This window comes from Squalius cephalus (assembly GCF_949319135.1).
Source record: "Squalius cephalus genome assembly, chromosome: 17".
NCBI lineage: Eukaryota > Metazoa > Chordata > Actinopteri > Cypriniformes > Leuciscidae > Squalius > Squalius cephalus.
The window spans coordinates 24,199,165-24,213,645 of NC_137138.1; the positions used below are offsets into that span (position 1 = coordinate 24,199,165).

At 37.1% G+C, this 14,481-nt stretch overlaps 2 protein-coding genes across 4 annotated transcripts in view; one reads left to right on the forward strand and one right to left on the reverse strand.

The window, feature by feature from the left end:
- Window positions 1-12,427, forward strand: cdc23 (CDC23 (cell division cycle 23, yeast, homolog)). Its single transcript, XM_079846747.1, has 16 exons — window positions 1-154; window positions 1,063-1,135; window positions 1,287-1,424; window positions 1,519-1,561; window positions 1,643-1,748; window positions 2,657-2,789; window positions 2,903-3,080; window positions 4,057-4,154; window positions 4,824-4,905; window positions 5,331-5,484; window positions 10,025-10,144; window positions 10,431-10,506; window positions 10,596-10,657; window positions 10,734-10,812; window positions 10,934-11,053; window positions 12,113-12,427. The coding sequence occupies exons 1-16, from the start codon at window positions 45-47 to the stop codon at window positions 12,278-12,280; spliced, it is 1,740 nt and encodes a 579-aa protein (XP_079702873.1). The 5' UTR covers window positions 1-44; the 3' UTR covers window positions 12,281-12,427.
- The window catches only part of kif20a (kinesin family member 20A), a 16,546-nt gene continuing 14,491 nt past the window's right edge, over window positions 12,427-14,481 (reverse strand). For all 3 annotated transcript variants that reach the window (XM_079846744.1, XM_079846746.1, XM_079846745.1), the window contains exon 19: window positions 12,427-13,435. In XM_079846744.1, coding sequence (XP_079702870.1) covers window positions 13,088-13,435 — 348 coding nt within the window. In that variant the 3' untranslated portion in view covers window positions 12,427-13,087. The remainder of the gene's footprint in view (window positions 13,436-14,481) is intronic.

The following is a 14,481-nucleotide window of genomic DNA, read 5'->3' on the forward strand; positions in this document are numbered from 1 at the left end:
GCTCTTGCGCCTGTGGTTGCGTCGGCATGACGTATTTATGAAAAATGGCGGCTACGCGCAGCAGTGAGTTTGGTGACTTGGTTCAAATTAAAAAGCAACTTATTTCTATTATAGCGCAGTGCAAAGAAAGAGGACTCGTCCACAGCGTGAAATGGTAAAAACAGTTATATTTATAATTCAACACATATCAAGAATGCAGCCAGTTATTTAAATGCACTGTCTTAATGTGTGACAGTTAGTTAGCATGACAGCTAACACAATGAAATAAACAGAAATTGTGGCTGTATCTCAAAAGCTGGTCATCTGCATACATAGACATGTTTCTGCACTTGATTTAGTTGCGTCTGTAACATGTTGGGGCTTTCATACACTAACACCTAGCATGGCAATGCCATGTTGTTTGACGTACCGTTATAACACAGTGGTACCTTTAAAACTATATTCTTTGAAAGACATTGGTGTAAAGAATAAATATGACAATCATTCTGCACCATAGTAAATATTTACCATAGTATTGGTGGTCCAGGGCAAGAAGATAACTAAATGTACTGACCATATTCATCTTTGTTCTGCTTCGTTCAACACTGTGCTGTATGTTGTGTTTTATAGTGTATTGTGCTGTTTGAAATATTGTGTGTTATTTAATAATGTCTTAATAATTTACAGTGTGTATTGCTAAATGTCTACTGAATGCATGTTAAATGTAGTTTCCACATATAGAATCAGAACATAATGAGACTGATTGCTAAGTATAGGCTACTTACTCAAGGAATATTATGAATATAGATAGATGGTATGTATATATATATATATATATATATATATATATATATATATATATATAATCTGTTTTATGCACATATACAGTAGTCAACATTTCAAGTGGATCAAAAAAGTTCATCAAAGTTGTCCTAAGAAAAGAACGGGTATTGTTCAAAATTCATGTATAACTTTGATAAAAGATTTTGATACACTTCAAATGTTGACTACTGTATATTAGATTTGATGTATTGCTCTGCAGTGTTTAAAATGGTGACAATATACCTGTAATTTATGTTTCAGGGCATCTGAACTGGCATTTTCTTTGGAGACCCTTCCTCTGAATGAGATCCCTCCACCACCGGAGCTAACCGAGGTCAGTCTGATCTTCTGTCTTGCTCCCGGTATAAGACAGTGTAGAGCTGGCTAGAATATATTTTTAGATGTTTATAATAACAGGTGAAGATAATCTGTTTTACCTGAAGATATGCAGGTGTAAACATTGACCGTCTTGCCCTTTCTTCCAGGAGGACGCCCAAGATTTGGATGCTCTTTGTCTGGCCAAATCATATTTTGACCTAAAGGAATATGATCGAGCTGCATATTTTCTCCGTGGCTGCCGCAGTCAGAAAGCATATTTCCTTTATATGTATTCACGCTACCTAGTAAGATGTTTCACCATTGTTTTGTACATGTTTTCTATCCCTTCTGTTTGGAGATGAAATGTGGAAGAACCTATTTTCTTTTTCATTCACTCAGTCAGGGGAAAAGAAGAAAGATGACGAGACAGTGGATAGCCTTGGTAAGAAAAAAACATTTTAAACAGTGTCTCCAGCACAGACGGTCTCAACTGCTCCCATCATAAACATGTATTTGGTTGCAGGTCCATTGGAAAAGGGTCAGGTCCGAAACGAAGCCCTGCGAGAACTTCGGGTGGAATTGAGCAAAAAACATAGTGCCGGAGAGCTGGATGGATTTGCTCTGTATCTGTATGTATCAAACCGTGTTCGGGTAACACATTACAAGTAATCAGATTACTTTTTCAAATAACTAGTAATGTAACACATTACTTTTGAATTTACAACAAAATATCTGAGTTACTTTTACAAATAAGTAACGCAACTTACTTAGTTTTCCCATTTCTAACAGCCCTCCTGTCCCCATGTTGAGAGAAATCGTGATTAAGGTGTTGTGTGCGCTGAGTGAACATGATGCTTATTGCAGTCCTATCTCGCTTTTCACATATTCAATATTTCTCCAAATGAATAAAAATAGTGAAATGCAAACTTTTTATTACGCAAACCTGCAAAAATTAAATAGGTTAAATAGCACAAACATACATAATGTATTTAATCTCACTTTATTAAGCAACGCTTTTGCTGCTGACCGTCGATAATTCTAGAAATACTAATAAGCAAAAATGCGAATCACATTTGTGCTAATTTTTTTTCGTTTTTATCGCTGAAGGGTGAGTGTTGAACTTTCTTCTCATGCGTCCTATTCTTCTGCGATCCAGATCGGCAGCACATCTGGAAAAATAATTTGAGTTGCGCCCTCTACTGTACATGTGTGAATATGCATTTCTTTCAGTCTGAGGCTTATTTATTTCACTTTTGGTGTGAAAGTGCCTTTACATATTCCAAAAATAGAAGTTTTTTGGGGGGTTATTAAAAAAAGCAAACGAGCAAGAACAGCCCAGGTGTGGAAAAGTAACGTAAAAGTAATGTAACACATTACTTTCCATAAAAAGTATCTAACACAATTTTAAAGTAACTTTCCCCAACACTAGTGAGTTCTGGTTTGCACATAGTAGGAAAATACTAAAATAAACTTTAGTTTAGTGTTCATCTAGGACTGCTTGTTAACTTTTTGTTAATACAATCTTGTTTTTCACCAGTTATGGGGTGGTTCTTCGGAAACTGGATTTGCTGAAGGAGGCAGTAGAGATCTTTGTCGCTGCGACACACGCTCTCCCTCTGCACTGGGGATCATGGCTGGAGCTCTGCAATCTCATCACCAACATTGAAATGGTCCATCTTTTTCCCAACTGGCTGTGCTCTGCCGTGCTTTACAGTTCAGTGCCGGTACACTGAAGTAGACACACAAACATACTGAAATAGCTTCTCTGTTTTGTCTTTCTCAGCTAAAGTCCCTGTCTCTGCCTGACTGCTGGGTGAGGGATTTCTTCATGGCGCACATGTACACTGAACTGCAGATGATCAAAGAGGCGCTGCAGAAATATCAGAGCCTTATGGAAGCAGGGTTTGCCAAGAGCACCTACATCATCTCCCAGATCGCCGTGGCCTACCATAACATACGAGGTGACCGCTAGTTGCAGCAAACAGCAAATTATATATCCCTAAATCTGGAAATTCTTCTATGCTTTTACTCATTGTTTAAGCCAGGGTTCCTCAAACTCGGTCCTGGAGGGGCACTGTCCTGCACAGTTTAGCTCCAACCCTGATCAAACACACCTAGCTGTGAGTTTCTAGTGATCCTGAAGACATTGATTAGCTTGATCAGTGTTGGAGCTAAACTCTGCAGGACAGCGGCCCTCCAGGACCGAGTTTGAGGAACCCTGGTTTAAGCATATTACTTTTTTTTTCAGGTTTTAAAATCATTATATTAAAATGTATTACAATCTAGTATTAACAATGTAGTGCAATGTTGCTATATGGTTTTATATTGTAATAAATAACATAATTAAAGGTAACTTTTGACAATCTAACAGTTAATGAACAAAATTGCATGCATTTTGCGGATAAACATTGTAGCCAGAGCTACTATATATACTATATATATATATATTATAGGTGTACTGTAGTGATTCAGGATAAGACAAACACAGTTTGGAAGATGGATTCATGATGTACTCGTACATTTTGAAACAAAAAAAGTTACATGGTACATTTAAAATTAATTTAAGTGTATAAAAAACAGGATGAGGAAAAGGGTATTATCATAATATGTGTTTCAAAATGATAACGCTTTGGAATAAGGTTCCATTTGTTGTTGACAATAATGAACTACACTTGAACTAGCAATGAAAAAACATTTGTCAAACCTTAGTTATCCATGTTAATTTCAACATTTAATAATACATTGTTAGAATTAAAAGTTGTATCTGTTCATTCACAGCTAACATGAACTAAAACGAACAGTCGAATTTGTATTAACTAATGTTAACAAAGATGAATAAATACTGTAACAAATGTATTTTTCATTGATAGTAAATGTTATTTAATGCATTAACTAACGGAACCTTCGTGTAAAGTGTTTCCAATTTTTCTTCCCCAGATATTGATCAAGCCTTATATCTGTTTAATGAACTCCGGGAACAGGATCCTTTTCGCATCGAAAACATGGACACGTTCTCCAACCTGCTTTATGTCCGGGTAAGAAACTGTTGATCAGGGGTTTAATTCGGCCTGAAATTAATCAACTATTATTTTATCTATTTTCTAAATGTATATTATAGGTCTTATTGTGAATAATTCATCCAAGTATACGTTTAATTTAATAAAATAATTGGCCAAATTTTTTACTTCTATGTTGAAGTATGCAGGGCTTCTCCAATTATTTATTCAACTAAAACGCGCTCCTTTCTTATGATTGACAGAAAGGAAAATGTTTGAAATTTGACAATTATTAGCTTTGGTTATGTGATGTGTAATTCAAAAGACATTAATTGTCATATTTCTTTGAAAATACATCAGAATAAGGGAGAAAACATAGTTTTCCATTTCATGCGGACTTTAACACTGAAATGTCATCATAAAGTGATTTTCTATCATTTCTAATCAGGCAAAGGATAGAGTGCCCATACAAAGTTGTCTCAGCCAGTGGAATTGCTTTTGGGTCCAAGGGGGATTGGACAGTGCTGGGGGATCTTGCAGGATATGGTTTCTTGGGTCAGATTACAATGTTCCAGATGACAGATTATCTGATGATATTGTATTAAACTGGAATTTATAGGATCATACGAAAATGCAAGTAGAAATGAATTTCGGTTTTAGTAGATAATTTTGTGTTAAGATCGTCTGTTTGTTTGTCTTATTTTTCAGAGCATGAAGCCGGAGCTCAGTTATCTGGCCCATAATCTGGTGGAGATAGATAAGTACAGAGTGGAAACATGCTGCGTCATAGGTGAGGATGAGAAAAAATATAGTCATATATATATATATATATAAATTAATTATTGTTAGTCACTGTACATGTCAGTCAGACAAACTCTTACTGTCTTAAGTGCGCGATTCTTAGGGGATGTAAAGTGGAGACAACGTCGTGTCGATGGTCATAAGTCTGGTTAAGTGACACACTATGCTCAATATCGGTGATCTGGACAGTTGGTTGATAAGAGGATGCTATTATGTTGAATTTTTCCAAGGAAGCGTGTGTGCATAAAACAGTGCCTTCCAGTTTAGCAAGTTTTGGATTTCTTCAACGAGGATGTAAGAAAAACAAGACAAAATAGCCTGAGGAAGAAGTAGTCTATAATAATATGTCCTTGAAATTGAACATCAGCCATTAAGTCACTACTGAAATCTGTTTGTTTTGTTGTCCGCTCACAGGTAACTATTACAGTCTGCGGTCTCAGCATGAGAAAGCCGCCCTGTATTTTCAGCGTGCTCTGAAGCTGAATCCGCGCTGTTTGGGGGCCTGGACCCTCATGGGTCATGAGTACATGGAGATGAAAAACACATCAGCTGCCATTCAGGCCTACAGGTACCAGGGATGGGATTTTTCCATATTTATATGTATTTCCGTATTTTCTGACCTGAAAAATATGACCCGGATTGCGTACATCCGAAAGTAATAAAAATGGCTGGGGGGAGGGGAGGTGTTTGGTGTTACTGTATGATGATTGAAATCGCAGAATTGCCTTAAACAGTTACTAAATAAACTGCAAAATGTTAATGTTAGCCAGGGTTCAAAGTGCCAAATGAGAGTAAAAATCGTTGAAACGGTGGTACTTACCTGTTGCCTGGTACCTTTTTTATGAATTTTAACAATGCATGGTTGTGAGAACGTAATAGGGCTTAGTGAAATCATCAAATCGTAACGCTTATGATGTAATACTATATATATATAGTCAGGTGCGCTGCATGTTTCAGAGCAAAGCCAAAGCACAGCACTGTGTTTATTTTCAGTAAATGCTTCTCTGCAAGTGCTGTGTGTTGCTTATAATTTGCATTTGGGAATGCAACATGTGCATGTGAATCGAAATGTGAATAGTTTATAAATCCATTGTTGTCAACAAAGAGAAGCATTTGAAAGCAAAGAAAATAAGACAACCATAAATAGGTGCTTTCTAGGAACTAGCAACCAGGGTGAACTAATGGTTCCCATAGGAAAGTTTTCCTGGTTGCATTTGCACCGTCAGTAGGAAGAGACCCATGTATCACTGTTTTCCATGTTCGTAGAGTTAGTTTCTGGAGTAAATATATAAGCTATAATAATATGTGTGTTTACAAAGCTTTTTTTAAAATGGCGGGTGCTGGTGTTTTGCGTGCGTTCGGCCAATCAGCGTACGCTGACGTCACGGATGGTTCAGTGCTGGTTTAGACCAAGTGTGCCGCACAAGCCCTGAAAAGTGAAGCCAAAACGTCTCGATCGTGGGACCGTGGTTGGTCCCAGTATAGAGACTGGTAGGTCTTACACAGAGATTGGTAGGTCTATTAGTAAAATCTGTTGACTTCAGCAATCTTTGTTGCATTATATGCCAACGGTGACAGTTCAAAAATGGGAAAAAGCACTTCTTGTGCATGCCTGTAACTCAAGAATTATTAAAGATACCTTAATATCCTTTTAGATTCTGGTTCTTAACAAACATTTCTTATGGTATCTTAATTTAAAACGCTCTATATGGTTCAGTCCCAGAGATATTGAGATCTTAATGTTGCTCCTTGAGTAAATTGGTCAATTGTACATATTTTTAGTGGTCAAAAACCAAATGTGGGTCACTTTACATTAACTTAAAAAATTTTTTAAAGAGGGAATATCTGAACAACAAATAATGTTGAAACTAGAAATGTATCTAGTTTTTTTTTCTCTCAACACAATTGCATAGAATATACCTGTTTGAGTGCCATAAATATTATTTTTCCAAAGTTTGCATGCCTGTAACTCTAAAAGTATTCAAGATATCTTAATATCCTTCTAGGTTCTAACTCTTATTAAACTTTTCTTTTGAAATCTTCATTTTTAAGGCCCAATATGGCTCAATCACATAGATATGGGGATCCCAATGCGACTCCATGTTCAAATTGTTTGCTAATTTCCACTGGTAAAAAACCAACCATTTCAACTTTTCAAATAACTGATACTCATAGTGTTTAAAGAGGAATGTCTGAAGAACAAATAATACTGAAACTAGAAATGTATCTTTGATGAAGCAGAAAAAAGGGGGGAAAATTATATCTCTTGTTTTATCTTTAATCAAATCTAATTAATCATCTTTAATAAATAGTTGGTTGTGTTTATCATTATTATCATTTGAAATGTATGTTCAGTGCTCTTTTCATTTATTAATCTTGATGTCTCTATGTAGTTAACCTTTTGTTCTTTCTGTAAGACGTGAGCAGAAATCTAAAGTTTCCACTAGACAGACCACAATGGAACAAATGTTTTTGTTAAAGTGCTAAAGATGTTATCTGAAATATCATGTCAGCAGAAAAGACATCTAGCATGTAGGGGGAAAGGGTGCAAGAGACGCTTCTTTTAAATACTAATGTGTATATATGTGTTGAGACTAACAATTTTCTGTCTCATATGGTCAAGAACAAAATGAGAAACTGTAAACTCACCCCAGGGGTGCGAAACCACAGAAACCAGATGTCTAATCTTGTAGCTGTTTCTGGTGGGGCTGCCTTGTTTCAATATACAATGAAAAGAGGAACTTGGCTTCGCTCATCTAAGTTAACTGTAGAAAATGACATATTTTCTGTATAGGTTAGTCTTACTTTGGACTCAGACCTTTGCTCTTTTGCGATTTGTCTTATAGAAAGAGAGCTCTCGATCACTTCGCTTTTCCTTAGGCAAGAATATTTTACTCAGAGTGTGACTTAGATTTGACTGTTCATGTTATGTTTCTTTGTTAAACTTTAACTCCTGATTATGGATGAAATATTATTTCTCTTACTGCAACTATGTCTGCTGACTACTGGATCTCCAATTATAATTTATATAGCAAGGTGTATCTCTGTTATTGCTGATTGTTGAGTCTTAGGAACATGGAGACTACATCCCAAATAACGGTCACTTTGACGAAGCAATGATTCCCGACTGGAGCGCACACTCACTAACCACAGCAATCACTCCCTTTATGGGACAATTGTCCACCAATCCGGACGTGATTGTCGTACGGCCCAGCTCTTTCTTTGTCTCGAGCCAAAATATGGAAGAGTTGGGTCCGCAAGATGTTGCTCACAGACTCAAACTATCCGCAACACCCAGAAGACTCACCTCTCTGTTTATGCCTTACCAATTCACCAACTCGTACTCATGCTCATGCTAGGAGATCCAGTCAGATGATAAAATCAATTTTATCAGACGATCAAATAATAAATGAGAAATAAAATTGATTTTATCATCTGACTGGATCAAATAATAAATGAGAAATAAAATAGATTTTATCATCTGACTGGATCTCCTCGCATCAATCTTGTTTCCCTCTATCAAAACAATTGAATACACCTCTCGCTGAGTGCCCAAAAATATATTTTTCTGAAGTTTATGTCTTTAACTCAAGAAGAGTTAAAGATATCTTATTGTCATTTTATATTATTGTGCTTATGAAACTTTTCTTTTGGAATCTTAATTGGTAAGGCCATATATGGTTCAATCCTGGAGATATTGGGATGTCAATGGGGTAACGTAGTTACGATAGTGCGTATTTGAACTCTTGCTAGCTTCGGAAGCTGTTAAAATGAACAAAATCATTTCTTTTAAATATCATTGAAACTGATTCAAATATAGATTCATATAAATACACTTTTGAGGGCAAGTTATGTGCCGCAACTTGACCATTTCAGGGGATTTTTGGCACTCGGAGAGGTATGTTGTATGCAATTGTTTTGTTAGAGGGAAACAACATATATTTCTAGTTTCAACATTATTTATTCTTCAGACATTCTCCTTTAAATGCTATAAGTATCAGCGGTGTGCAAAGTGAACCACATTTGGGTTTTGACCATTGAAAATGGGTAAAATGCGACAAACTGAACATGGACTCGCATTGAGATTCCCATATCTATGGGATTGAACCATATAGGGCCTTTCAAAAGAAAAGATTAAGAACTAGAATCTAAAATCATATTGAGATATCTTTAATATTTAGCACACAATCTTTGGAAAAGTAATATTTATGGCAATCAGACAGGTATGTTCTATGCAGTTGTGTTGATAGAAAAAAATAAGATGCATATCTAGTTTCAACATTATTTGTTGTTTAGATATTCTGCTTTAAAAGAAAATAATATAAACTGTATGTAAAGTGACCCACATTTGGTTTTTGACCACTGAAAATGTGTAAATTGACCAATTTACTCATGGAGCCACATTAAGATCTCAATATCTCTGGCATTGTACGTTTTGGGGCCTTTAAAATGAAGATACCAAAATAAATGTTTGTTAAAAACCAAAATATAAAAGGGTATTAAGGTATCTTTAATAATACTTGAGTTACAGGCATGCAGACTTGGGGCAAAAAACATAAGAAGTGGTTTTTCCCAGTTTTGAACTGTCACGTTGGCGTATAATGCTACAAGGATTGCTCAAGTCAACAGATTTTTACTAATAGACCTACCAATCTCTGTGTAAAAAATAAAATAATGATGCTGCCTTCTTTTTAAAGTCATTCTTACCCCTGTAATTTGTACTATTTTGACTTTTTGCTGAAATGAATGTAGCCTTGTTGAGACTTCTTTCAAAAAAATTATTATTATTAGGGCCCGAGCACCGATGGTGAGAAGACCCTATTGTTTTTGCTCTGTTTCTTCTTCTTCTCCAAAGTGAATCGCTTTTTTGAGGGCCTAAACATGCTCAAACTCATGAAACTTTGCACACGCTTTAGATGTGGTGAAAATGTACGTGTGATTTGGGTTTCAAAATTGGGTGGGGCAAAATGGCTCAATTGCCCCCCCCTACATTATTGTTTGGACCAGGAAGTCATACTGAATTGTTGTATTCATGTTAAGAAGTAAAGTAAGTGCTAAATTTTTAGCCTAAAAGATTAATGTAATGCATTGTCTCTTCTGTCTCTTAGACATGCAATTGAAGTGAACAAAAGGGACTACCGGGCCTGGTATGGACTCGGACAGACCTACGAGATCCTCAAAATGCCTTTCTACTCACTCTACTACTACAGGAAGGCCCATCAACTCAGGTGAGTGCATCATGTACACCAGGGGTGCCCAACGCTGCTCCTGCCGATCGACTGTCCTGCACAGTTCATCTCCAACCCTAATCAAACACACCTGAAGCAACCAGTTAAGGTCTTCAGGATCACTTGAAAATTAAAGGCAGGTGTGTTTGATTAGGGTTGGAGATGAACTGTGCAGGACAGTCGATCAGCAGGAGCAGGGTTGTGCACCCCTGATGTACACCAATCATTTGGTCTGTTTTATGCAATATAGACCCGAGAAAGTTCACTTATGCTGTGTTTGTATCAGGCCTAACGACTCGCGAATGCTTGTAGCTCTTGGTGAATGTTACGAGAAACTGTCTCAGCAAGTTGAGGCCAAAAAGGTGAACAGTTATGATTATTCAGCACCGAAATAGATCATTTTCTCTCAGAATGTGAAATTTTCAATGATTCTTTGTTTTTGTGGGTTCAGTGTTACTGGAGGGCTTATTCGGTTGGGGATGTGGAGAGAATGGCTCTTCTAAAGCTGGCAAAGTGAGTGAGGTTTGGTTCAGGGTAATGGTCATAGTGTTGTTGTTGCACGTTTTGGTGAAACTATGTTTGCTTTTAGGCTTCACGAGCAACTGAATGAATCTGACGACGCTGCACAGTGCTACATAATCTACATCCAGGATATTTTCTCATGTGGTGTAAGTTACTGGAGTTTTTGCATGTGATGCGTACAGTACATCAAGATCTGATTTGATGTTAATAGTCATGTGATTAGAAGTATGTCTTTTCGACTGATCAGATGTGTTTCTGTGATCTCAGGAGCAGTTGGAGCATGCTGAGGTGAGCACCGCTCTGCGTTATCTGGGCCAGTACTACTTCAAGAACAGACTGTACGATGAGGCGTCTCTCTGCGCTCAGCGCTGCTGCGACTACAATGACGTGAGTGTCTTCCGTTCATCACCCTTCATTATGATATTATTTCAGATTCATTAACATAATAAAGTTTGCAGACTTTGATCAAAGTAATTTAGCCAGAAAGTAATTTAAAAAGCTTTAAGTTTGCAGGTTTTAAGGATTTGTAAGATTTAAGTAGTTTTAAAAGCTTGAAGATTTTAAAGCCATGCAATCTGTAAGACAGACATATTGACGTTCATTGACATTCATTGACACCTTATTTTTCAACACAGAAGTAAGGTGTTTTCTTATATAATATATAAAAGTGCAGTAAACTATAAAACTGTTTGTGCTACAAACCAGCATGTTTATAATTAAGACACTTATATAATATGGTAAGAAATATCAATTTGCAATATCAAGCAGCATAACAGGCTGTTTTGTACAGCTAAAAATAAGTGCTTGCCCGCACTTACCTGAAAAACAAGGTGGATAACCATAGACTAAAGAAAAGTAAGGATGACGTGTCTCCACCTTCTTCCATTGTTTAAAAATGAAGCTAAAATAATCCCAGAAATGGTGGTTGACATTGTGTGCCAATTACATAATTTGGAGCCAGAGTCTGCAGTAGTGATCCTGTATCAAGATCCCACCTATAGCCTCAATCACAAGCACAGCTGGCAATCAGGACTTCACACCCTGTTTTATAGCAGCAAATAACTAACTAAGACCAAACTTATTGGAAAAACGATCACTTGCATTAGCGTGATTGAAAACTACCTAAAATGACAGAAACCATCTTTGGAATAAAATTATTTGAAGTGTAATTGTTTTGTTTTTTTAGTTAGGCTTACATCCCATCCAAATACATGTAAAGCCAGCCACCAGGGGGAGTCGATCAAGATGTTTTGGCTTCACTTTAAAACGTGTGCAGCACACTTGGCTATATTCTACTATGACGCCCCATGTTTGGTGAAAAATAGCTTAAGTCAATTTCTGGTCATTTATTTCCTCTTTGTAAATGTTCAATATAGAATTTCTGGAGCTTGCTTTCTCACTTAATAAACTAGCATTACTAGTCGAACTTGTTTGCTTGCTTTTCAGGCACGAGAGGAAGGCAAGGCTTTGTTAAGACAAATCTCTGCGGTGCGGGAGCAAGGAGAGCCTTCATCTACAGACCTGTCATTACCCTGCGTCTTCAACCCTCTGTCCAACAACACCACTCCAGTCAGGAGAGTATCTCCACTCGACCTGTCGTCTATCACACCCTAACTCATCCCAGTCGCCGACGGGTCGGTTTTAGAAACTTCATTCAATTTTGATGCTTTGATCATCTTTATGTTCCCGTATGCTACATTGTAAATAACTGCCTGTACAGACAAAGGTGGCCATTGTGTTAAATAAAATGCTAAAACATTGAAGGTTGAATGTTTTATTATAAAACTCACCCATTTAGTTGAGATTATACAGTGTAGAGAAAAGACATTCAAAAGTGACAAACCATAAAACGAACATGACCAAACTCATGCAAAATGTGCAAAAGAGCAGCCAACACAATGTAGTGCTTAAATCTGTGCATTTGGCTACTTACAAACATAAGGGAAAAAACATGTATGCTTATTTGGTGACTAACACTGAACCCACTGAGCCAAATATGAAGCAGCAACCATGAAATATTTTAAAATGAAATGCAAAGCATGGAATGGACTGGAGTAATGCTCAGATTTATTATACATTTGGGAAACACTGAATGCAGGTTAATATTGGAAGCACTACTTTTATCTTTGTATCTTGTATTTGGTTTGCATAATACATGTACACGTGTTAAAAAAAAAACTGTAAATGACAGTAGTCAATGACCATGTTTTTCTACTATTTACAATGGAAAACCTTGAGCACAAATTAAACGCCTGAAAACCTATACAATGTTTTCAGAAAAAAAGGAAAGAAAACAATCATTGTCATCAAAATAAGGCCCATTTATGCGCCAAGGCCACCTGATTATATTAAAAGACTTGTCTAAAAACACACTTAAAGACTGAAAAGCAAGCCGCTTTAAAATGTCGCAGTGTCCAGCTCTTAATACTTGACTCTGAGCTGGATGGGAGTGGACGGAGGAGAGGGCTGGCGTGAGCGCAACACGCGGGCGTAGGGCGTGTTGACCTCGGGTCTCTGCCGGGCCTGTCGCGAGGGGGTCTTTGAGGGCGTGCGGCCGGGGAACAGTGAGCGGAAGAAGGGCCGTTTTTCAGGAGGCTGGTTCTCCACATAAGCTACCGCTACCCCGCAGCCCCTCTTCTTGCAGGATCCGGGCGCCGTGGGGGCCTGAGGCGGCTGAGCGCTCTGATACTGACCGAGCATCTCGTCTTTCTTACGCAGGTCTGCTTTGACCAGCTGCAGGCTGGTGTGCAGCTCCACCAGCATTTGATCCTACAGATGCAGCGAACGGTTAGAGAGGCCAGAGGGCAAAAAGTGAGGTGGAAACTGGAATCACCTGTGGTTAATTCTTTTCAAATCACACCAATTAGATCAAATCTGGTTTAAGTCAGGAGGTTTAGAACAAGAAACAGCATGTTAGGGAAGGAATTAAGCTCAAGTAGTTTAGAGCAAGGGATGCATGTGAATCGTTTGCATCATTTTCATGTCATTGTTTGGATTTTGTTCTTAGTAAATATGACCAGTCTAAATTAAAGTGAAAGGGGTTAAAGAGAGAATATAGGAAGAAACAAAGAGGGAAAGGTGTTGATGTAGTACAGACCGATTCTCCAGGCAGACAGGTCAACTTGTGTTGAATACTAGGGCTGGGTATTTAAAAAAAGATTCATCAATTTTAATCAATTCTCATTTTTATGAACCGATATTGATTCTTAAATATCAAGAATCAATCTTTTAGTCTATGCTGTCTTCAACTGATGAATGAACAGAACACTCCAGCGCACCTCCCATCAAATAAATCACAATAGGCTTTGTGCAGTTTATTTTGAAATTAAAGTTTTGAAATTGTCCATTTTATTATGAAATTCAAACAAATACCATGAGTAGTTAGTATTATAACTTGATTATAAAGTGCCTTGTGCAATTTAAGTGCTTATATACCAATCAGTCCATTTAAACCTTCAGTATTATAGTAATGTAGTAAATTTGGAAATTTGCCATGTACTGTACCTGATATCCAAATTAATCGATAATGAATCGAAATCAAATCGTGAAATTTATGCCAATACCCAGCCCTATTGAATACCCTCATTAATAGCTAAAAAACCAATCACAGCTACATACATAAGATTTAATGTTTAAAAAAAACAACTTTCCTTCTAATTGACATTGTTGTAACACTGCAGATTGTTTACTTGCACTAACAGCTATTACACACTAAAGGAAAGGTAAAGTCAAAAAAGCATAATAGGTCCCCTTTAAATGTAATATTCAAACTCTAAATGTTGGGTGAATTTATGTAAACGTGACTGAAAGTGTAT